The sequence below is a fragment of the Maniola hyperantus genome, chromosome 10, assembly GCF_902806685.2.
Source record: "Maniola hyperantus chromosome 10, iAphHyp1.2, whole genome shotgun sequence".
Taxonomy (NCBI): domain Eukaryota; kingdom Metazoa; phylum Arthropoda; class Insecta; order Lepidoptera; family Nymphalidae; genus Maniola; species Maniola hyperantus.
Window position 1 is genome coordinate 1,578,879 of NC_048545.1, and position 27,118 is coordinate 1,605,996.

Consider the following 27,118-nt stretch of genomic DNA (forward strand, 5'->3'; position numbering starts at 1 on the left):
ACCACAATTTAATTTTTTTTGTGTGATCTAACCCTAAATTCACGGTTTTCAGATTTTTCCCCAAATTTCAGCTATAAGATCTACCTACCTGCCAAATTTCATGATTCTAGGTCAACGGGAAGTATCCTGTAGGTTTCTTGACAGACCGACAGACAGACAGACAGACACAGACAGACAACAAAGGGATCGTATAAAGGTTCCGTTTTTCCTTTTGAGGTACGGAACCCTAAAAAAGGAGTGTAATGTACATACCCATATATAGTTATAATAACTAAGTAGCGAGAGAGGAAAACTATGATAGCCTAGTGGTTAATATGACGGCCTCCTATTCGGCAGGTCGGTGATTCGATCTCGAACACGCGTCTCTTACTTATTGGAGTTAAAGCCAGTGGTAATATTAATTAATTGCGTGAAAAATTCGAGGTGCGTGCGCGGGATCGAACCCACGACCTCCCAAAAAGAAGACCGACGTCCTAACCACTAGGCTACCACCGCTCTCAATACTCACAAGTTACAACTCATTAGAGCGGAATCCCGCGAGCGTTTCTCCGCTAACGATTTCCCGATAGATTTGACCCTGGCCTTAACTTCGTAGAAGATGCCTACGAGTTTTCGTAGAGGATGTTTTTAACAGCCCGAAATTTAAATTTACTAATGATTAAGGTGTGACAGCTTAGTGGGTAAGATGTCAGCTCTGTATTCGGGGGCTGTGGGTTCAGTCCCGGCCACGGAACTTAACTTTTCGGAATAACGTGCGTTTTTAAGCAACTATATTACATATTATCACTTAGCCATAACGGCGAAGGAAACCTACATATTTAAGATTCTCCATAATGTTTCCGACGGTCGATAAAGTCTGTCAATCCAAACTTGGTCTTTAAGTTATTTTAAATGGTAAAGCAGTTCGGGTTGTACAGAAATTCAAATACCTAGGACACATCCTGACAGAGCATCTAAAAGATGACAGCGACATTGAGAGGGAAAGGAGGGCACTCTCGATTCGTTGCAATATGCTGGCGCGTAGATTTAGCAAATGCAGTAAGGCCGTTAAAATAACCTTATTTAACGCCTACTGCCAATGCTTTTATACGTGCCAGTTATGGGCAAACTTTCTTAAAAAGTCGTTCACTGCAATACGAGTACAATATAACGACGCATTCCGAATACTCATGGGATTGCCGAGGTATTGCAGTGCTTCTACTATGTTTGCCGAAGCGGGGGTGCCCGACTTCTATTGTATTGTAAGAACTCGCGTAGCATCCTTTTGGGAAAGACTTCGGAGCTCTAACAATGCAATACTCAAGGTCGTTTGTGAAGGGATGCCCAGCCCTATTTTTAGTTATTGGCTATCTGTACACCAGGATAAGAACAAAAAGTAATACCTGTGACCTGTGACATCTGAAATGAGTTTTTTAACCATTTCAGTTAGTCGTAAGGTATGTGTATGTTTTATAGTGTTAATTTTATTTTATTGTAATTTGTAAATGTGTATATGGGTTGCTTTATGCCTGAAAATAAAAAACTATTATTATTATTATTATTATTATTATTATTTAACTTTCCGGACTTATGTGCGTTTTAAGCTGTTGGATGAATATCACTTACTTTAACGGTAAAGGAAACCTACATATCTGAGATCCTCCATAATGTACTCGGTGATGGATGAAGCCTGTCAATCAGTATTTGGCCAGCATGGTGGACTATGGCCTTACTATGGCCATATCTCTCCTCTTTCTGAGAGGAGTAGAACCTTCGGTGAGTAGGTTCTAGACCGGCGATGGGTTGTGATCATGAATGATTAGGTAGTTACTTACGTCTTTTTTGTACTGTGAAGTTTTGTATTTTCATAATAGATATCTTGCCCTTGCTGGGCACATGCTGCATGGCCTTCTTCGCGCCCAGCACCATCTTTATTCTGAAACAACAATTATTTCATCAATCATCGTCTGGATATCGTGGAGGGATACGTCCGCACACTCGCGCTGCGCATGTTTGCGCGCGCGGATAACGGACCGTATGAACATCTCCACGGCATCCCTCCACTCATCCCCCGATCGATGACCGGGCGTCCACTACCTCGAGAGCTCCTTCGATCGCCGTCCCCAGCACAACGCGCAGGCGACACAAGTGACGCCGACCACGACGACGCGAGTACCACCGGACGAGACCCTGTCTCTGCACTGCTGAGACCCATTCCAAACTAACACGGACCTACAACATCACCGCGCGCGGCGAAAAACAGAGACAGCCAGACATATACACGGCCAAAAGACAAACACCCTGGTCACAGAGATACCCAGCGCCACACCCGGGTAAGGAGGCCAAGCCTCGAGGCCCGTACCCCCGTCTGGCCGTTCTGGCCAAACGGAGAAGACCCACACATCACATCTGAATTTCCTCATGTTTGCGATCTCATCTTATGGTAAGTCATGATGTAGTCTTAAAATAGAAGCGGGCTAATCTGGCAGTTTCATTAATCCCGTACCCCTGGACCGGTTTCTACGCGCCATCGTACCGAAACGCTAAATCACTTGCGGCGGTACGGCTTTGCCACGACCGAAGCCTTCTACCAGATAAAATAATGTGTCGAATCAAAACCTATAGGGTACTTCCCGTTGACCTAGAATCATGAAATTTGGCAGGTAGCAATTCTTTATAGTACACGGAAAATGAAAAACCGGCCAAGTGCGAATCAGACTCGCGCACTGAGGGTTCCGTACTACAATCGTATTTTATCGACATTTTGCACGATAAATCAAAAACTATACTTACTAGATCTCGTTCAAACCAATTTTCGGTGGAAGTTTGCATGGTAATGGATCTCATATTTTTTTTTAGTTTTATCATTTTCTTATTTTAGAAGTTACAGGGGGGGGGGGACACACATTTTACCACTTTGGAAGTGTCTCTCGCGCAAACTATTCAGTTTTGATAAAAAATGATATTAGAAACCTCAATATCATTTTTGAAGACCTATCCATAGATACTGCACACATATGGGTTTGATGAAAAAAAAATTTTTGAGTTTCAGTTCTAAGTATAGGTAGCGTAACCCCAAAATTTATTGTTTTTTTTTTCTTACTTTGCACAAAAATCTTAATGTGATTTACAGAATACATCTATTTACCAAGTTTCAACAGTATAGCTCTTATAGTTTCGGAAAAAGTGGCTGTGACATACGGACGGACAGACAGACATGACGAATCTATAAGGGTTCCGTTTTTTGCCATTCGGCTACGGAACCCTAAAAACCCCAATAAAATGAACATCAGTAGCTAATGTAACTACTCAATAACTAACTTTGTAAAACTGTGAATATAACAATAGGTAATATAATTATTATAAAATGGTAAAATATAATTAACTACAAGTTTTTGCACAGTTCAAAGGCGAGACATTGTGAACCCACGACCCCTGTGGCATTTCAAAGGATATCGTTGTCAAATCAATCATAATACAACAGGATAAAACAATGTCATGTTTTTGTACTATTGCAAGCAAAAAATTAAATGTTAAGTAACTAAGTAAGTTTTTGTGAAATTAAAAATCTGACGTCTGTAGAAGTGCCTATAGAGTGTAGTATGTCATCATCATGATCAATCCATCGTCGGCTCACTACACGGGTCTCTGTGTGAAAAGGGTTTTGGCCATAGTCTACCACGCTGGCCAAGTGCGGATTGGCAGACTTCACACACCTTTGAGAACATTATGGAGAATCATCAATCATCAGGCATGCAGGTTTCCTCACGATGTTTTCCTTCACCGTTAAAGCAAGTGATTTTTTAATTACTTAAAACGCACATAACTCCGAAAAGTTAGAGGTGCGTGCTCGAGATCGAACCCCCTGCCTCCGATTGGAAGACGAACGTCCTAACCACTAGGCTACCACAGCTTTTTCACCGTATAGTATGTACATACATATAATAAGACTTGTCCTAACTGACTGACTGATTTATCAACGCACAGCCAGCAGCCTAAACCACTGAAATCGTGAGAAAAGCTAGTACAGGTATAAGTATAAAATAATGAGTACCTAAGTACGAGTATAATAAGTGAGGTACTAAAATTACAAAGATGCATGTATAGTACGCGACAGGTTGAGATGGCAATCGGGGAAAGAACGCCCCGCACACCCACAAAGCCCCGCGCTTAACCCGGTGCGGGCGAGCGCGGGTGGCGTACGGCTTTACGAGGCATCCTCCCACCTCATATCCCGATTGCCATCTCGACCTGTCGCGAACTATAGGTAGGTATCCATTAAGAAGGCAATTTTGGCGGGTTTTTGCTCTTTACAAAACGAAAATGATGGATACTGTGCCAGACACGTCGATTAGTTATGATTATTTATTGTTTCGTTTTTTATTCACTTGTCATTGAACTCATATAATTACAGCGTATAATTTAGGTACTTTTTTTGGAAATTAATAGGTACCTATGTAATTTTTGCAATTTGATACTACTTATTTTTTACATGTCTGACTAGCTGACGCCCGCGACTTCGTCCGCATGGATTTAGGTTTTTAACAATCCCGTGGGAACTCTGGTTTTCTGATAAACCAACATACAAACATCATTTCGCATTTATAATAGGGGTAGTGATTGCTCATGATATTTTGATTAAATTTTGTGAATATTAAACTAAAATAACCGCATTGCTATTATTTTGAATAGAAACCACACAGTTATGGTTCGCATAAATTTAGTTTATTTTACTTTATATTTAGCATAACGACTGACGACCTCCCTGGCGTAGTGGTGAGCGCTGTGGTCTTAATAGTGGGAGGTCCCGGGTTCGATTCCTGGCAGGGGTTTGGAATTTTATAATTTCTAAATTTCTGGTCTGGTCTGGTGGGAGGCTTCGGCCGTGGCTAGTTACCACCCTACCGGCAAAGCCGTGCCGCCAAGCGATTTAGCATTCCGGTACGATGCCGTGTAGAAACCAAAAGGGGAATGGTTTTAATAAAAACTGCCATACCCCTTCCAGGTTAGCCCGCTATCATCTTAGACTGCATCATCACTTACCACCAGGTGAGATTGCAGGCAAGGGCTAACTTGTATCTGAATTTTAAAAAAATATATATATATTATATATTCCCTATATTATGGGTTTTGGTTGTTTGCAAAAAGGTTTAATTTAGTTATTTATTCATAGTTCACTAAATCAAAATGATTTTATTCATAAACTGATGATGTCCTTCCGTAAACGCGGAATAAAATAGCTATTTCGCACTAATCGGTGGCAGCGGTTAGTGAACTTCTTAAAAATAACAATAGACCTTCAAATAATCTTATAAATATATAAAAGGAAAAGGTGACGGACTGACTGACTGACTGACTGATCTATCAACGCACAGCTCAAACTACTGGACGGATCGGGTTGAAATTTGGCATGCAGATAGCTATTATGACGTAGGCATCCGCTAAGAAAGGATTTTTGAAAATTCAACCCTTAAGGGGGGGGGGGGGAAATAGGGGTTTGAAATTTGTGTAGTCCACGCGGACGAAGTCGCGAGCATAAGCTAGTCACTATTATAAATGTGAAAGTGGGTTTGTTTGTTGGTTTATTATATTAAAAAAAAAAAAAAAAAAAAAAAAAAAAAAAAACGTCGCAACAGAGCAACGGATCGACGTGATTTTTTGCATGGGTACACTACCCCTACCACGGGATTTTCAACAACCTAAATCCACGCGGACGAAGTCGCGGGCATCAGCTAGTCATATTAGCTTAGTTTTGAGATTAACGGAAATGGATGCTGGGACCTCGACTTTGGTTAATGAGCAGGCATTTTTAGCAGTCGTATAAAGTTGTCAATGACATAGGAAAATTCTAGAACACCACTCATTCATGAAATCGTTTCAAGGTTGGTTAAGGCAAAAAACAATATTAATTATTAATGCATATAAACAAAAATATACATGAGGCTAGTTTTTTATAGGAATCGACAGCTAAATTTTATAGAATATTCCAAGAAAAATCTAGTCTTTATTGACCATAATTATTATTTCAGATTTTTCGACTGGTAACATTTTGTACGATAAATCAAAAACTATTATGCATAAAAATAATTAAAAATTTGTTTTAGAATGTACAGAGAAAGCCCTTTCATATGACACCCCGCTTAATACAGTTATTTTACTTTGAAAATTGAAAATACTAACTACTGCTTGTTCATGAACATTTTTTTGTGAAATAACCTCAAATTCACGGTTTGAAGATTTTTTCCTGTACTTGTGCTATAAGACCACCTACTTACCTGGCAAATTTCATGATTCTAGTTCAACGGGAAGTACCCTATAGGTTTTCTTGACACACACGACAGACAGATGGACAGACAGACAACAAAGTGATCCTATAAGTGTTCCTTTTTCCTTTTGAGGTACGGAACCTTAAAAAAGAATTTCGCATGATAGAGATTTGAATGACCAGTTACATATTATGTAATTTGGAACATATTATGTTAAAATACTGGTAATAAATTGCAAACTCGTTTTGGTTAGTTGCTGAAGCTTAACAAAGATCAACAATAAAGCAGTTGATTAACATAATGAACCGTTGTAATTTCGTTATAGTCTGTCTGTATGTCAGTCATTTTGTTTAAAAAGTTGTAAAATTGAAATCAGTACCCGTAGTATAAGATTTTATGTCTCACCAAACGTTGCTAGAACTCGAGAATCGAAACAAAATAACATCAAAGTAAAATGGACCTAAAGTGCCTTGGATTGAAGTCAAAAATTCAATGCCGCTGATTTTAATTTCGCTACGTTTCCGCTTGGAGCGCTGGCTGTAGATGTGTAGACAAACTTGAGCTTTAAAACAAGGCGTTTATAATCTAGTTTACTATAACGCGGAAATGTTTCGACTCTCGAATTCTAGCAACGTTTGGTGAGACGTAAAATCTATACTACGGGTACAGGGTGCCTCCTGAATATAAAAAGTAGGAATCAAAATCAGTACCTACCTAATAGAATTCACCATCGAGTTTGGACCTCGTTGAATTTTATATCAGACTAGCTTATGCTCGCGACTTCGTCCGCGTGGACTACAAAATTTCAAGACCCCATTTCACCCCCTTAGGAGTTGAATTTTCAAAAATCCTTTCTTAGCGGATGCCTACGTAATAATAGCTATCTGCATGCCAAATTTCAGCCCGATCCGTCCAGTAGTTTGAGCTGTACCTTGATAGATCAGTCAGTCAGTCAGTCACTCACTCAGTCAGTCAGTCAGTCAGTCAGTCACCTTTTCCTTTTATATATATATATAGATAAATGTATAAGATATTCTACAGATAAAATAAGATACACAGTATTATATTATGACTTAATTAGTTATTTTATTTGTTTGTATAGCTACTTACTGAAATCATTTAATAAAAAATTACTTAAAAAAATTAAATTATTGAATTATTTACGCAGAAAGGATTTCGTCTTTTTAAAATTATCTTGTGTTTTGTATATCAGTGGCTCGAAACTTTATTAAAATTCTACACGTTTGGGTGACTTACAAAATTACTACATTTATTGGCTTAGATCCTATATTTATTGGCGTATATACCTAGATGCGTAGTGATTTTTTCGAGCTCTTAAACGTAGTCAAAAAAATCGTTTAACGGATGGATGGACCGTCAAAACTAATGGTCTTTATAGACCAAATTCATTTGCTTTACTAAGTACCTACTCTACAAAGTGGGTCCTATCTGCTAAAATAACGAATTTATTTACTAGTTATATTGTAATGCCTGCGACTTCGTTAGCGTGGATTTCATTTTTTCTTTGTTTTCCCTGGGAATTTCTTAATTTTCCCGAATAAAAGTATTCTATGTACGCACTAGGATATCTATACCTGTATATAATGTCGTTAAGATCAGAGTCGTGAAAAGGTTACAGACTTTTTTTGTGTTATGGAACCACAAATTCATGGTTTTCAGATTTCTCCCCGAATGTCAGCTATAAGACCTACCTACCTGCAAAATTTCATGATTCTAGGTCAACGGGAAGTACCCTGTAGGTTTCTTGAGCGACCGACAGACAGACAACAAAGTGATCCTATAAGGGTTCCGTTTTTCCTTTTGAAGTACGAAACCCTAAAAATGGATTAAATTAAATAAAAATCGGTTTAGTGGCGGTGCTGCAATAAGGAAACAAACAGACAGACCGACTGTACAGACAGAGATAGATTTAGATACTCGTATATTATATTTGTATGGAATAATAATTGATTCGTATGGATAAATAAAAATTGTGGAGCTACTTGACCTCGAATTAATAATATTTCCAAAATAGGAAGTACAGTAGTAACACGGTCAAATAACTGTACCTAAATATTCTAAAAAAACCGGCCAAGTGCGAGTCAGACTCGCGCACTGAGGGTTCCGTACTACAATAGTATTTTATCGACATTTTGCACGATAAATCAAAAACTATTATGCCTAAAAATAAACAAAAATCTGTTTTAGAATGTACAAGTAAAGCTAAACCTATCATAATAATATTATGATAATATGATACCCCACTTAATCTAACTTTGAAATTTGAAAATAGCAATATTTGTTCATGACCATAATTTAATTTTTTTAGTGTGATGTAACCACAAATTTACAGTTTTCAGATTTTTCCCCAAATGTCTGCTATAAGACCTACCTACCTGCCAAATTTCATGATTCTAGGTCAACGGGAAGTACCCTTTAGGTTTCTTGACAGACCGACAGACAGACAACAAAGTGATCCTATAAGGGTTCCGTTTTTCCTTTTGAGGTACGGAACCCTAAAAACCTGACAAGTGAGAGTCGGACTAGCACACGAAGGGTTTCGCACTATCGCATGGTGTAAGAAATCTCAATCCAGTAAAACAAAAATTTGCAAGTTTATCACGGACAGTGCCGGTAGTGAAACTTATTATTTCAGGAACACAACTCTTTAATTTTTTTGTGATGTAACGACAATTTTTTTCCTTTCCTTTTGCTTACCTACCATCCAAACATGATTCTAGGAAGTACCTTATAGATTTTTCTTAAGAGACGCGACAGAGAGAGAGACAGACAGACAAACAGACAGAGACAGGCAACGAAGGGTTTTTGGAAAGAGCAACCGCCGTGATTCTTCTCGGTAGGAAAGGCATTTCGAACTAGTGGCATTTGACGATTCGATAAACGTCTGTGATTCATAAGTAGGTACTTACTTGTAAAAGTTTAATTGAATTAAAAATATTTTTATTTATTTTATTTTATTTATGTAAGGGTTTCTTTTTCCTTTTGTGGTACGGAACCCTAAAAATCAGACAATATTTGCAGAACAAATGTTCGCTCGGGATGCAATAGAATTTGCACGAATTTGTACAAACAATGATGATCAATCGTCAAACAAGCAGAACACACAAGGCTTCAAGGAGGTATGACTTATGAGTAACATGCAAATAGGTACCTACTTTCCTTCACGAATTTCTTCGGACCTCCCCAGCGATATGATGTATCTACAGGATTTACAGTAAGTGCTTCATAATCGGCCCAAAAAATAAAATCAAAAAATTGGTTTGTCCTTATTTCAATTTAGTCAAATTTACACTTATTGTTTAGGTAGTAGTTTTTACCTAAATATTTTATAAATTATTCTATAATTCCACGCTTGGTACGTACTTATAACAATTAATTTTAAAAGGAATTAAGAAACTATCATCGTAAAAAAAAAGTAGCTAACATCTAAATATGCATGTGCTAGATTAGCCTCAGAAGTATAGAGACAATAGAGTCAGGAATCACCTACTGAGAGCCTAAACCTTAGTTCGTTATCAAAAAGCTAGGGCGTGGTTGAAGGTAGAAAACAAAATAAAAGATTGTATAAGGAAATAAACTGTTTTATTCAGGGAAAAGTCCCTCCAAATCAAAGTTTATCTTTACCATTAATTATTGCTTTATCATTATATAATTTATTATTTCCTTTAAGAAAAATCTACCGCCAGTTCGAAAAAGCATATCTACCGAGAGAAAGAACTGGCAAGAAAAAACTCGGCGGTGTCTATTCACAATTATTGAAAAATAGATACAACTATGGTAGGTATTACCATAACATATCCAACCCACATAGGGTATAAGCATAAACTATTACAAAGGAATACCAGATGTATAATAAATTACACATTAACCAACACATAAAACAACATACATAGTATAACAATAGAAATATAAAATCAACAATATTCGTACCTGTAGGTATGTCACAGCTTCTTATTAAAAATAGGAAAATTAATGATGTCTACCGTCAAAGCAGAGCCATTTATAGCCCTTTGGCTACCCTTTCCATAAGTATAATGATACCATATAAAACTCAAATTCAATAGAGTCGACAATAGAGATTAAACTTTAGTTTTAAATTTATACACTTCAAAATTCCACATTATACTCTATTTAAATCTACAATTACTTTACTTCTAAAATATAATAAAATCAATTTCACCATGTAAGACCTTTGGATTAGCTGCTATATATTATCTGTTACGTCTGTAGTATTTTGTCTATCATTTTGACGTGCCTCTGTTTACAAATAAAATGTCAATGGTTTAGAATTAATTCTTAAGCAAAATCTAAAGAGTTTAGTAGCAATTTCAAGAAATAAATAGCAACTCTAACCATTTATCTTATACGGCCAAACTGACAATTGCTTCGTTCTCGAAGCAACAAAATAAAAACAAACAATTCGTAAAGTAAATTTTTAACAACATCAAAACATTTTTTTTTTTTTTTTTTCAAACAACATGTCTGTGGCTTCCAACAAAATTTAAAAAAACATTTTAAACATGTGTGTGACATACAAAATTACCACACAGTTTACTCTCAAAAATACAAGAAATATTTTTCTCGCCACAGCACATAAATGTTTCCAAACAAGATATCCTTTAACCCCATTGGTTTTAAACCAATATCAAAAAATATTTTTAACACCACTGGTATTAAAGCGATATTATAAAAATACTTTTCAACACCGTTGGTTCCAACGTTTTAAAGTATCATCTACAAAATATCCTTCAACACCATTGGTTTTAAGGCAACATCGTAAACCATCATAAAATTGTCCCTTAACACCATTGGTTTTGATCCATATATCACTATACAATTTTTCCATTGATCGAACATTTGATCAAAGTTTTAAATAAATTCCAATAAAATATAGAGATGAATATTAAACAAAGAAAAATTGCAACTGAACAAATTGTAAATTATCAGAATTTAAAATAATATGTTTCATAAAAAAGAACCATCAAAATGAAAAAGTTACAAAAATATTAATATTTCAAAATAAGTTAAATCCTAAGAACTTTTTTTCAATTTCAAGTTAATAATTTTGCAAAAATAATAAAATACCATCGACTCTTACTCCTAAAGTACCAAAGTCAAAAACAAAGGGTAGGTATATAAAAGTAATTATATGTAAGATATATCAAAACAAAACTAACTACTATGTTAGAAGAAGTAAAAATAATCAAAGAGTAAACTTATCTAATTATCGTTATTTACTTTCAAAAATATTTTCTATTCAATCTCTTTTTGTCTATCTGCAATCAGTCCTTGGACTATACAAAAACATTTGTTGCTTCCCACATCCAATGATGTGCCAACAACCTTCCTTTTTAAATAAATACCAAAACATTTTTCCACAATAAAATATAAAAATCCAAAAAGATCGTAAATAAAAACATAAAGGTAGGTATCAAAAACTAAAATGTCAAAAAATACCACAAAAATAATTTACATTAAAAAGATCGTCAAAGAAGTAATCAATATCAAAAATAGTTAAACACTTCAAACATCAAAAACGTCAAAAAATCAAAAGTATTATTCAAACAAAACAACAAAATACGGCATTAAAAAATATTAAACACAAGTGGGTAGTCAATAATCTCTAAATTCCAATATTCTAAATTTAAGTTTCAGGTTTAACCATAGTCCACCACGCTGGCCAAGTGTGGATTGGCAGCTCCATTTCATCACATTACGTAACGGTGGGTATATATAAAAAAACAATGACATCAAACAATCAGTAGCTACTAGACTTAGCGGCATAGCAACAGGATAAGACATCAGCAGCCTAACCTATCCTTATATAAAAACTACAAAAATAAACTCCAACAAAATTTCTTAATTATTGTAGGTAGGTATCACAAATCTTTCATCTCTACGTTTCGCGAGTGAGAACTCCGATGCAAAGTCAATAGCAAATTTACAAAAATGGCCACGCTAATCGCGTTTCTGATCAATGAATCATCAATATTTAACGAATGATGCAATATGTATTTCTGTATTGTTCTTAATTTGAAACAAAATTACAACAAAAAAAAATTTTTTTTTTTCTTTTTTTTTTTGGTTCTTTTTTTCCTTCTTTTCTCTCTGTCATTATGTAACACATAAATAAATTATATACATCTATTCGGCCAACCTGAAAAGTACTTCGTTCTCGAAGTACTTACATAGGAAATGCCTCAAGAACATAACTAAAAAAAAAGTAAGATGACTCATCACTCGTAAAACAATATTCAATGATTCAATGTCAACATCACTATCATATAAATTACGAATATACGGCTAGACGTCAGACGTAAATTAAAATAGAACACAAATTAATCATCAGTAAATATTTACTGACAAACTTGCTTTAGTTTTTCACCGCTCGGTCAGTCTGACATTTAACCACATTTTATCGTATGATCATTTAATAAAAATTTCATACCAACTAACTACCTGCAAATTTTTAACATTAATTTACGTAATATCGATTTGTGTTACTAGCTGGGACATCATGCGATTAAACACCTTCAAACATTAATCTGAGTCATTGAAACAGAACATCTATACTGAACACAAAATTACCCGCAAAAATTTTATTTATTTAGTACCCACATCTTTATTTCTATAATACAATTAGTTTTAAAACAAATAAAATGACGACAGGTACTATGAAACTGTGTTACTACATTACACAGAGTATTAATAGGTCCATGATTACGCAATAAAACTTTCTAAGGCCTACCTGCCTGAAAAATTGTCTTGCAAAAAAGTTTTAATTCACTTTCACTTTTTTTTTCATACCATATTTTCATATTAAGATTTCCAGATTTAGGGTATCCAATGTCCATTGTGGTACCTCTCGTGGCCGTCAGTCATCACAACGCCTGTTGGAACATCTTTGATGGCTTTTCACAAAGCCATCCGAATTGGCCGGTATTTCTGAAACTTGTACAATTGCATTAGAAAAGGCACAATTCAGCCATATCGTATCCCACTTCTGATGCTAGATTAGCCTCAGAAGTATAGAGACAATAGAGTCAGGAATCACCTACTGAGAGCCTAAACCTTAGTTCGTTATCAAAAAGCTAGGGCGTGGTTGAAGGTAGAAAACAAAATAAAAGATTGTATAAGGAAATAAACTGTTTTATTCAGGGAAAAGTCCCTCCAAATCAAAGTTTATCTTTACCATTAATTATTGCTTTATCATTATATAATTTATTATTTCCTTTAAGAAAAATCTACCGCCAGTTCGAAAAAGCATATCTACCGAGAGAAAGAACTGGCAAGAAAAAACTCGGCGGTGTCTATTCACAATTATTGAAAAATAGATACAACTATGGTAGGTATTACCATAACATATCCAACCCACATAGGGTATAAGCATAAACTATTACAAAGGAATACCAGATGTATAATAAATTACACATTAACCAACACATAAAACAACATACATAGTATAACAATAGAAATATAAAATCAACAATATTCGTACCTGTAGGTATGTCACAGCTTCTTATTAAAAATAGGAAAATTAATGATGTCTACCGTCAAAGCAGAGCCATTTATAGCCCTTTGGCTACCCTTTCCATAAGTATAATGATACCATATAAAACTCAAATTCAATAGAGTCGACAATAGAGATTAAACTTTAGTTTTAAATTTATACACTTCAAAATTCCACATTATACTCTATTTAAATCTACAATTACTTTACTTCTAAAATATAATAAAATCAATTTCACCATGTAAGACCTTTGGATTAGCTGCTATATATTATCTGTTACGTCTGTAGTATTTTGTCTATCATTTTGACGTGCCTCTGTTTACAAATAAAATGTCAATGGTTTAGAATTAATTCTTAAGCAAAATCTAAAGAGTTTAGTAGCAATTTCAAGAAATAAATAGCAACTCTAACCATTTATCTTATACATGCAATCACACACTCCCACTTACACACACACACACACACACATAAACACACACATAAACACACGCACACACACACACACACACACACACACACAAAAGCACACACTCACACATGCATACACACACACACACACACACACACACAAGCATACACACACTGTTGTAATTTTATTATTGTAATACCTACATTTATTCTAAATCTATTCTGTTAAAATAGTTTTAATTATAACTTTAAGTAATCTCTTTTGGCCTTCTGTTATACCTAGATTTAAATTTAAATAATAATTATGTATTTACGCTGTTGATTACTTTCAAATAAACAAAATAAAATAAAATAAAAATAAAAGGAAAAGGTGTCTGTCTGACTAATGCCCGGTTACTGAGTACATATTTTTATCGACAGTTTATCTATTCAATAGCGCTATTAGTCCGATAACTCTAAGACAGTGCGTCTCTGCGTATTATTCTCTTTAGACATGTGTCCGCTATAGCTTAACTTAACTGAAAACCGCTGCCGTGCCGTACCATAGCGTTATTGTCGTAGCTAGCAACGGTTTTCAGTTATCATCTATGACGAACCACCTGACAACGCAACACTGCCAACTGGCAACCGACAATGCATTGTTTGGTTTTTGGGTAACTAGAAACGCAATAATTATGCCTTCTCTTTCTTTCTTTCACTGAAAGCTGAGAAGGAGCGGATATTGGCTACCGGCTTAGTAACTAAGAACTTGGTAAACCAAAGCCGACCTTATCTCTATTACGCTAAGGCTTAACTGTACAAGTACTTGTCCATTACACTTTGATCTATCATTCTAAATACAGTTAGCCTTAGAGTAATAGAGATAAGGTCCTCTTTGGTTTATCAATCTTTATGAAATGTTTTTGGTTAACTGGACTGTGGCAAACTATTCGTGAAGGCGTCCACTATAGTTTGACCTATGTCAATGATCAAATTAAACTTTACTGCTATGAACTTAAGGTTGTGATTACTTCACGATATTCATGAAAGTAAAATTGGTTTTATTTTAGTGAATATGCGCGCGCTAGCTATACAGACGGTATTGATACGGCAGCTAGCTTAGTTACTACTACGGAAACCGCTGCGCGTTGCGCATATTAAATTAGTTGAAACACAACTCTGATACCGATATTCGGCAACGGTTAACAATATCGGTATTGAAACTAAGTAACTGTTGATTAACCGTTGCCGTAAATAGCCAATAACGCCCATCTTTAAATTTCTCTTTAATAATGAATCTAGCCCCATAAACTACCGCTATACAAAAAACACTTCATTTTATTACTACAGTCCAGAAGATGCGTGCTAAGGATCAAACCTCGTGTTTTGTTTTGTTTTTTAAAATTTGTACACTTAACTTCTCTACTTAACAGTAAACTTCATAATACTAATTAAGTATAGTTACATTTCCTAGTTTTAATGGCGCTTAAGTTTGAAGGTCAGTCAACTGACATGGAACTATGGAGGTTACATACGTTTGCACCTTATGAGGTACCCAAAAAGTAAAATTCTACAATTTATCTTATGGTGCACATTAAACATTATTATATCCATCGACGGATGACGTTCCAGAACTAATTTAGAGCTTGTAAAAAGTCTTTATTAATTTAAATTATCCAGAGTTAATTTAGGACTAGTAAAAAATAATTACAAGTATTTATCAAGTTTAATTAATATTTATTAATTGTTCGGGATAGTTATAAGTACTTACTTACTTTAACCATCCTGAACGATTAATAAGCGAGCAAGAATGTAATTCAAGAATTTTATGGGTTTGTTAAACAACTATTTTAATTGTTAACAGGCAGGAATGAAGACTTGTGGGAAACATGGGTTTAATTCCAGGTATTCAATGATTAAGGATATTATAGCTCTTAAAGCTGTGATAGCCTAGTGGTTAAGACGTCCGCCTCCTAATCGGAGATCGGGGGTTCGATCTCGGGCACGCGTTTCTAATTTTTCAGAGTTATGTGCGTTTCAAGTAATTAAAAATCACTTGATTTAACGGTGAAGAAAAACATCGTGAGGAATCCTGATGCCTGAGAGTTCTCCATAATGTTTTCAAAGGTGTGTGAAGTCTGCCGATCTGCACTTGGCCAGCGTGGTAGACTAAGACCAAAATCCTTCTCACTATGAGAGGCCCGTGCTCTGTAGTGAGCCGGCGATGGGTTAATCATGATGATCATGATGAATAGCTCTGAGGCGATGGGTTGGGCATATTTTGCGAAGATAGGAAGGAAACACTGCTCAAGTGGCCTTTCGGTCGAAGAAGACCTGGTCGACCAACCGAAACCTGGGGGAGATCTGCTAGGCGGACCTCAAAAGGAGAGGACATGGAAAAGCACGTTCCGCGCCTGATCTCTTTTCCGTAATGTCGGATTGCCGACCCATCGAACTATTAAAAAAACTAAATTAAAATCGGTTGATCCGTTTGGGAGCTACGATGCCACAGACAAATACACACGTCAAACTTAAAACCCTCTTTTGGGTCGGGGGTTAAAAAAGATTCCGACGAATTGAGAACCTCCTCCTTTTTTGAAGTCGGTTAAAAAGGAAATAAGAAATGGGCACGTAGGCTGATTGATTGATAGATTTATTGAACTAATGAAGCTTCATCTAAAGCTTCGATTACGGACTAGCTTATTAACGTCACTGAAAAATCACTGGTTAATAATTTATATACAAGTTTATTTGAATAAAAACTTTTCTCTTATAAAAAGTTACATCTGTAAATTCCATTAAGATTATTACAAAAAGATCTTATAGCCTATAAAAAAACATACGAAACTCAACCATTTAAAAGTAATATACCTATAAGTAGGTACTTTAAAGTGTAATAAAAACCCGCCCAAAACATAAGCATGCCACTTTTTGATTACATTACTATTTTTTATTTTATTTTTTATAAACTAGGCAAAAACTAATTAGCAATATATTAAAATCTAACATACATAAAAAATCAGTAGGAATTTAAATTAAAATCATTACCATGTTTTATTTGCTTAGTCATAATAAGACTAAGTGCTAACTATTATTATATAAAAATTCGCTCTTATTAACAATTACTACCCAACTGTTTTATTAATAGTCCTTAATTGTTATTCAAATCCAGTCCACTATCAAACAGCGTTGAAGCTCTACATGTGATTTGGTTATTCAATGTCAAGAGCTTTAACAATGAGGGTGATTACACATTGCCTTTTATAAATCCATACTAATATTATAAATGCGAAATTGTGTCTGTCTGTCTGTCTGTCTATCTGTCTGTCTGTCTGCTAGCTTTTCACGGCTCAACCGTTCAACCGATTTTGACGAAATTTGGTACAGATGTAGCTTGCATCCCGGGGAAGGACATAGGCTACTTTTTATCCCGGAAAATTTAAAAGTTCCCACAGGATTTTTAAAAACCTAAATCCACGCGTACGAAGTCGCGGGCATCAGCTAGTAAACTAATAATTATCATCACTATATCTTAGAAATCCAACATCTGACCATCAAAAAGGATTATTTATTACCTTATAAATACTATCTGTCCCGGCTTACTCACGTGTGTAGTCGACGTTAGCCCGACTAGTTTCAAACCCATCCGGGGTCCTTTTTCAAGGGAGTCCGTCCGCGCACGCGCCGCGGTTTTGACTGCGGGACGCACGTGCGTGCTGGATTTCGGTGACGGTTCCAGTGATGAAGAACAGCAGGAACTGTCGGGAGACGATCGGCAGCTGTCTCCCCCTCCCACCCCAGCCACCCTCACAACGGGCTCTACGGGCAGCGGCACGTGCGTCCCGCAGTCAAAACCGCGGCGCGTGCGCGGACGGACTCCCTTGAAAAAGGACCCCGGATGGGTTCGAAACTAGTCGGGCTAACGTCGACTACACACGTGAGTAAGCCGGGACAGATAGTATTTATAATGGAAATCACTCACGGTAGTTTAAACGCTAAAATATTTATTACCTATTTTAAGTAAATCATTTGACTTTGACTTTGACTTTGAACTACTTATTTTTAAATGTAGATTACGGGTACCTCCCACGATGTTTTTATTTGTCGATATTACAACCCAATTGCACGAGTGGTCACGACGCGGTGCCACGAGAGACGAAGTTCGAGCTGTCATGGGCAGTAGCGAACTACCCTCTTTCTTGTTTTTTTTTCGATGGAACTTCGCGAGCTGTCCAGCAAAATACACTCACAACGTCACACATTAAAATATGTCGTTAAACCACGAAATAAGCTTAAACCCATTGATTTTTAAATACTGTTATTACTAACTAGCTTATGCCCGCGACTTCGTCCGCGTGGACTTCACAAATTTCAAATCTCTATTTTACCCCTTAACTAGAAAAATCCGTTGGATTCCGGATATCCGCGGATGTTTACGTCATAATAGATATCTGCATGCCACACTCCGATCTGTCCAGTAGTTTGAGCTGTAAGATAGTTTGATAGATCAGTCAGTCAGTGGTAAATTAAAACTACCTGACTATTCATAAGCACTTGTAAAAAGTTTACATGAATAAAAAAACATTCTATTCTATTCTATTCTAGTCAGTCAGTCAGTCAGAGTAATCTTTTCCTTTTACATATTTAGATTAAAATTGATATCCGCGTCCACGAAGATTTAGGTTTTTGAAAATCCTTTGGGAACTTTTTAATTTTCAGAGACAAAAAGTAGCCTATGTCAGTCCCCGGGATGCAAGCTATCTCAGTACTAAATAGGCGATACTCGTGACGTCGTCAACGTGGCTTTAGGTTTTTGAAAAATCCCGTGGGAACTTTTTGATTATGTCAAAATCGGTTAAACGGGTGCACTGTGAAAGGTAGTCAGATCTGATTTAATTTCATTTTATTTCAGCGGCTGTGCTCTGAGCTTTATAGTACCTATAGTAGCAATAGGACCATGCACTCAAGTTGACTTTAAGCGCCTCTCGTTGCTTGATACACAAATCACGTCCCAACCGGTTTGATTGAACAATAGCGAATGCTGTTACACTACACAGACGTTGCATAAGTCAATCTGTACTAGGGTCAGTAGTATGACCAGCAATTAAAGTTGCTATTATGATTACCATTAAAGGGCTTTGAAAATTTTGGCCTACCTAGACTACTAGGTATCTAGGTATCTAGGTATCTAGGTAGGTCTGCCATTTTACTTTTTTCCAAAATAGCGGCCACACAAAAAACCTATATTAATGAATAGATGGCATCAATACAAACAAGTATTGTTAGAGACAAAATCTTCTGAAGTGGCATACTGGTAACAGCCATAGCCACCAGTGCAAGTTTCATATCTCAGAAACGTGACAGTTTGGAAGATTTTGTCTCAAACAATATTTTATTTGTATTGATACCAGCTATTATGCATGGCCGCTATTTTGGAAAAAGCAAAATGACGGACTACTAGGTAGGCCAGGCTTCACACAAAAATATTTAGACCCGTTTGTCCACCAATAAAACCAGAGTGGGCTGCATCATCATCATAATCAATCGATAAACACCCACCGCTGGACTTGTAGGGACTTCCACATGTCATGGTCTTGCGCCGCGCCGTCTGAATCCAGCGATCCCTACGACTCGTCTGATGTTGGCCGTCTACCGAGTGGGGGGGCCAACGCTGCGCTTTCCGGTGCGAGGTCTACACACTCTACACTTCAGCTTCGCCACACGCAGCTGATTGGGCTGTATCATTAAAAAGTCAGTATTCATACCTCGATTATTAAAAAATTGTCCAAAGTTAGCAAACCCTGTCTTGTGAAACACATTTTGCTTTTATTAATTGTCAATATTTATCGGTAACAGTAACATAACTTTAACCGCCTGTCTTGCAACTGGACCTTAATTATATTTTATTGCATGTAGCTTAATTTATTTGCTATAGGTAAGTAACTAATGAAAAACTTAAATCGATTCTATAATTTAACGGTGAAGGAAAACATCGTGAGCTTGAGTCTGCCAATCCGTTCTGGGTCAGCGTGGCAGTCTATGGGCTAAGCCGTTCTCAATCAAATCTGATGATGATGATACGTTTGACCGAATTTAACGAAAATGGTACTTACGGCTTATATCCCGGAAACAAATTATAGCAACGGAAATAGTCATTTTTTTGTACTAGAAAATCAAAGGGTTCCCACGTGATTTAAAAAAACTAAAGTGAATCCACGCGGACGAAATCCCGGGCATCATCTTGTAAGTATACCTATAAAGAGAGAGCCTCAATAGCTCAACCGGTATAGGAGTGGACTGAAAACCGAAAGGTCGACGGTTCAAATCCCGCCCGTTGCACTATTGTCGTACCTACTCCTAGCACAAGCCTCACGCTTAATTGGAGAGGAAAGGGGAATATTAGTCATTTAATATGGCTAATATTCTTTATTAAAAAAAAAAAAAGAGAGAGCTAGCGAGGGCTAGACCTTCGTCTAAATATATAAAGGAAAAGGTGACTGACTGACTGATCTATCAACGCACAGCTCAAACTACTGGACGGATCGGACTGAAATTTGGAATGCAGATAGCTATTATGACATAGGCAACCGCTAAGAAAGGATTTTTTTAAATTCAACCCCTAAGGTGGCCAAATAGGGGTTTGAAATTTGTGTGGACGAAGTCGCGAGCATAAGCTCGTTATTTTATAAAAGCAGAAAGAAAATAACGAATGTCTAGCCCTCGCTGGCTATTAGTCCACTACATAAGTAGGTACAAGAAAATTGCACGTGACATACGAAATAGCTCTAATATGTGTTTCTCAATGCAGAGCCTATGTCCCAAGATTGCGGTCGATGACCCGCCTGCTGCAACACCCGGCCTGCCTTTTACATAGGCACATAGGTACGTGGCACGCGGCAAAGCGGCTGTGGAAATATGAGGAAAATCGTTGAACGGAAATAACCACAGAACTTTGAGTGAGAGTAATCATTTAACATCAGGTGGACCCGCCTGCTCGTTTGCTCGTCATTTTTAAAAAAAAAAACCGCCCAAGTGCGAGTCAGGCTCGCGCACTGAGGGTTCCGTACTACAGTCGTATTTTTTCGACATTTTGCACGATAAATCAAAAACTGTTATACATAAAAATAAATAAAAATCTGTTTTAGAATGTACAAGTGATGACCATTTATATGATAGCCCACTTGAAGATATAGTTATCTTACTTTGGAAATTGAAAATACTATTTATTAGTTCATGATCACAATTTTTTATTTGTGTGGTGTAACCACAAATTCACGATTTTCAAATTTTTCCCTGAATGTCAGCTATAAGACCTACCTACCTGCCAAATTTCATGATTCTAGGTCAACGGGAAGTACCCTGTAGGTTTCTTGACCGACAGACAGACAGACAACAAAGTGATCCTATAAGGGTTCCGTTTTTCCTTTTGAGATACGGAACCCTAAAAAAGAACCTTACCTAAAACTATAATATTGTAAACTAGATGATGTACGCGACTTCGTCCGCGCGGATGGATTTAGGTTTTATAAAACTCCGTACGAACTCTGTGATTTTTCGGGATAAAAGTTGTCTTTGTCAATTTCCGGGATCTAAGCTAACTCTGTACTTTTCATGAAAATGTTTAAATTACCTATTAAATAACCTAAATGGGATTTTTAAGAAACCTAAATCCACGACGAAGGCACGGGCATTATCTAGTGTGAAAATATATATAAAAGGAAAAGGTGACTGACTGACTGACTGACTGAATGACTGACTGACTGACTGACTGATCTATCAACGCACAGCTCAATCTACTGGACGGATCGGGCTGAAATTTGGCATGCAGATAGCTATTATGACGTAGGCATCCGCTAAGAAAGGATTTTTGAAAATTCAACTCCTAAGGGGGTGAAATAGGGTTTTGAAATTTTGTAGTCCACGCGGACGAAGTCGCGAGCATAAGCTAGTGTGAAATAAATGTAACGTCTCGTAGCATAACGCGAATGCCGTTTATGTAATCTAATTAGTAAGTAACAGTAGATAGCGTAATTATTGCAGTTAAATAACGCGAAAAACAATCATCAATGAATGTATTAACTAATCTATATTATGTATTTAAAAATTCAAAGTCCTGACTGACTGACTGACATATATATCAACGCACAGCCGAACCTAGAGACATGAAATTTGGAGGATGTGTTCTTAGTAAAGAATAGGTATCCAATAAGAAACGATTTTGTGCAATTCCACCCCTAAGTGGGTTAAATGGGGGATGGAAATTTGTATGAAAGTCCGTCATTTTTGAAGTTACATCGATGAAAATTGATGTGCAGGCTTTTGGATTAAAAATAAAAAAATACGTTTTCACGATTTTTGGAAATTCTACTACCAAGGGGGTTAAATAGGGGATGAAAGTTTGTGTGAAAGTCCGTCATTTTTCAAGTTATTTACATGAAAATTGGTATTTGGGTTTTCGGCAACAAATGAAGAAATATGTATTTTTGGAAATTTATGGATTTTCTAAATTCCACCCGAGCGAAGCCGGGGCGGGTCAGCTAGTAGCTGATAAATGCAGTTTGTATTGCGATCTTATACCGGTTTTAAATCCAACTTGCCTCATTCAATCGCAGATTCGATGTCTGACATTTTTACTGTATGATATTCATTAATTAAATAATTTCATTTTTAGGGTTCCGTACCTCAAAAGGACAAACGGAACCCTTATAGGATCACTTTGTTGTCTGTCTGTCTGTCTGTCAAGAAACCTATAGGGTATTTCCCGTTGACCTAGAATCATGAAATTTGGCAGGTAGGTTGGTCTTATAGCAGACATTATGGGAAAAATCTGAAAACCGTGAATTTGTGGTTACATCACACAAAAAAAATTGTGCTCATGAACTAATAATTAGTATTTTCATTTTTCTAAGTAAGATAACTATATCAAGTGGGGTATTATATGAAAGGTCTTCACTTGTGCATTCTAAAACAGATTTTTATTTATTTTTATGCATCATAGTTTTTGAATTATCGTGCGAAATGTTGAAAAAATACTACTGTAGAGTGTAGTACGGAACCCTCGGTGCGCGAGCCTGACTCGTACTTGGCTGGTTTTTTTTATGGGGCTAGAATTTATTAGTCAATATTTCAACACTACTTAAATACAAAAGAAAAGTGTATATTATATTAATACGTTTAATTTTAAAGGTTCCATGTTTTGCTAAAGAACCCTAAAAATGCATTAAAAGGAATGCATGTCTGCAGTTTGTTGCATAAGTTTTGAAACACCAAGGTCTGCAGTGTCTGTAGGTACGTGTGAAATTGCGTAACATTACAGATAAATGAATTTCAAGATAACATAGACGTGCCAATATATTATTTTAACTAATGGCCGAGTTAATTCATTTCAATTCACAAAGATTAATGTAATATATTTATATATGTACACACATATTATATATTATATTAGAGGATGCCCGTGACTTCGTACGCGTGGATTTAGATTTATCAAAATCCCGTGGGAACTCTTCAATTTTCCGGGATAAAAAGTAGCCTATGTCCTTCCCCGGGATATAAGCTAACTCTGTACCAAATTTCATCAAAATCGGTTGAACGGTTGGGCAGTGAAAAGCTAGCAGACAGACAGACAGACAGACAGACAGACAGACAGTCACACTTTCGCATTTATAATATTAGTATGGATTAGAGGATACCTGCGATTTCGTACGCGTGGATTTAGGTTTATCAAAATCCCGTGGGAACTCTTTGGTTTTCCGGGATAAAAAGTAGCCTATGTCCTTTGCCGGTTTGCAAGCCATCTCTGTAATTTTTATTCTTAAATTTCGTCAAAGTCAGTTGAACGGATGAGCCGTGAAAGGCTAGCAGACAGACAGACAGACAGACACACTATCGCATTTATAATATTAGTATGTAGTATGGGTACACATCGATTTTCTAAATTAAATTTCTTCCGGGACAAAAAGTAGCGTATGTATGTCATTCTATTATATTACATTCGTGCATTCTATCAAAGAAAGGAAGAAGAAAGAAAGAAAAACGTTTATTTCTTTCACTATTTTTAATTCTATTACGTCGATCTGTATTCGGTTGCGGCGTAATTGAAGGACAAACCAACAAATAAACATACTTTCGCATGTTTATATGGATAATAATAATTACAGATGAACGCATTGATTGCTTACTTTGCCTATTTATAAATGCAAGTTGTAACTAATATGATTATTAGTTACAACTTGCATAAGTAATATTTATTCACAGATGAAACACATTTACTTTGTAAATGGCTAGGAATTGTTAAATATAACTAATTGCCTTTGAACAAGAGCCAGCGCGTGCCAGACTTTTATTATTTTATAAAATCTGAAAGTTTCTGTGCGTTTCGTTACCAACTCAAACAGGAGCGATCTGCGACTGTGAATTTTGGAGATCATGGTGCCTTTGGAAATAACAGGTAGGAAATAAAGGTGTAAAAAATCTTACATCAATTTTTTTTTAAATATTTTCTTCGGAATAGTAACAGAAATTATGGCTTGCATTGCCAGACACTTAATGTCGTGACAGCCCCCTTTAAAGTATAATTGTTAAAGTTTAAGGGTGTCTGGCAGGGGGTTGCCACGATTCTAAAGTGTCTGGCAATGATGTGATTTCTTATGTGACGTTTTGTCGGTCTCAACGACAGAGACAATGCTCTACAAAACCGCTATCTCTTTTAAAAGGTCGATGTACCTTCTTACATTATTTTCTGCCGCTCTGCACTTGACCGACATATGCTATTTAGTACCTACCTATACCTAAGTGTTTGTGTTTTGTCATGAATTTCGCACCGTTAAAGGTTGCAGTCCTCATGAATATTATGATGACTGGGTATATACCAATACCAGTTGGATTTACCACTTACCAGGTAGACACTGTTATTTATCTACATAATTATAAATACCTTTTCATGGCTAAACTACAGAACCAATATAGATGAAACTGCACAGATAATATAGTTTGTATACTGAAGATGGCTACAGGTCAATTTATATTTTGCTATAACGGTGAAGGCAAACTAAGGACATCTAATACCTAATTTCGCAATAAAGAATTTTGAATTTAAATTTAATTATTAAATACCTAGTAAGTTTACTCTTTTTTTTTAATTTTAAACAATTAAACAAAATCCTATATAGTCCGTAAAAAAACCGGCCAAGTGCGAGTCAGGCTAGCGCAATGAGGGTTCCGTACTACAGTCGTATTTTTTCGACATTTTGCAGGGTAATTCAAAACTATGATACATAAAAATAAATAAAAATCTGTTTTAGAATGCACAGATGAAGACCTTTCATATGATACCTCACTTGATATAGTTATCTTACTTAGAAAATTGAAAATACTAATTATTAGTTCATGACCACAATTTAATCTTTTTTGTGTGATGTAACCACAAATTCACGGTTTTCAGATTTTTCCCCAAATGTCAGCTATAAGATCTACCTAAATGCCAAATTTCATGATTCTAGGTCAACAGGAAGTACCCTGTAGGTTTCTTGACAGACAGACAACAAAGTGATCCTATAAGGGTTCCGTTTTTCCTTTTGAGGTAAAGAACCCTAATAAGGACCAAAATCGTACACACAAAAAGTTAAAATGGCGCGTGAGGCACGTTTTTTGTAGATTAATCCTGTACAATATACCTATTGCACACAAATACAAATGTCCAAAATATAGTGCATTTATTATTTCTATAAAAAAACTTTTATCGATTTATAAAAAACTATCTTTTTCCGCACGTTCTCATTGCGTACAAAATCTAAACAAGCAGATACCGTGCACTAAAATAACAAATAAACTAAGTAGGTAGATTAAAAATAAATTACTATAATGAATGTAATCAAATTCATGAATTAAATTATAACTACCTACATTTAATTTTATTAACTTACGCCGATAGTTATTTTATTTTAATTTAACTAAGTAGCTACAATTTTATCTAACCAACAATTTTATCCCAACATAGAAAAAACGACAAAACGATCAAAAAATTATAAATTACCATAAATAATTATCACCACGGCAAAAAATCACCATCAATTCACCACCACCATTTTTAACCACATAAAATTAAAATCCAACTTACATTTAATTTTAAACCACAGTTCAATAATAAACTCACTAATACACAAAATCCGTTCACACAATATAAACCGTGTTAAAAGTTAAACCACCATCGGTTTAAGCGAAAGGCAGCAAGCATACTGCGCGCGCGCAAAACACTGAATCAGAATGTCATTGATATATCGTATATAAACTGTTAAAACTTGACAAACTTTTAGAGATATAGTATGTTTTTACCATGCTTCCCCATTGACGTAGAATGTAGATGCGTAGCATGATAAATCTTTAAGAATGTGGTTAATTTAACTTTAAGTAACAATACATAGATTGCCCGGTCGTGTTCCTACTAGGTAGTTAAAATATTAATTAAGATTTTTAACCGAATGAACTTTAGGTATTTTTAGGGTTCCGTACCTCAAAAGGAAAAACAGTATCCTTATAAAATCACTTTGTTGTCTGTCTGTCTGTCTGTCCGTCGTGTCTGTCAAGAAAACCTATAGGGTACTTCCCGTTGACCTAGAATCACGAAATTTGGTGGGTGGGTAGGTCTTATATAGCACAAGTACCTAAAGTAATAATTCCGAAAACCGTGAATTTGTGGCTACATCACAGAAAAAAAAATTTAAAATATGTTCATGAGCAAATATTGGTATTTTCAATTTTCAAAGATAGTTATCATTTGAAAAGGCTTCAGCTGTGCATTCTAAAACAGACTTTTATTTATTTATATGCATCATAGTTTTTTAATTTTCGTGCAAAATGTCGAAAAAACACGACTGTAGAGTGTATTACGGAACCCTCGGTGCGCGAGCCTGACTCGCACCGGTTTTTTCTCTGACGTAGATTACGTGTTTATCTA

General features: G+C 36.0%; 1 protein-coding gene across 3 annotated transcripts in view; it reads right to left on the reverse strand.

Annotated features, from left to right (window-relative positions):
* Window positions 1-26,422, reverse strand: part of LOC117985879 (scavenger receptor class B member 1-like) — a 72,288-nt gene extending 45,866 nt beyond the window's left edge. For 2 of the 3 annotated variants that reach the window (XM_034972684.2, XM_069501398.1), the window contains exons 1-2: window positions 26,282-26,422; window positions 1,815-1,915 (exon numbers count right to left, since the gene is read on the reverse strand). In XM_034972684.2, coding sequence (XP_034828575.1) covers window positions 1,815-1,908 — 94 coding nt within the window. In that variant the 5' untranslated portion in view covers window positions 1,909-1,915; window positions 26,282-26,422. Of the gene's footprint in view, window positions 1-1,814; window positions 1,916-26,197 lie in introns of all 3 variants that reach the window. The other variant, XM_034972685.2, reaches the window with a different exon arrangement.
* Window positions 26,423-27,118: the final 696 nt, after the last annotated feature.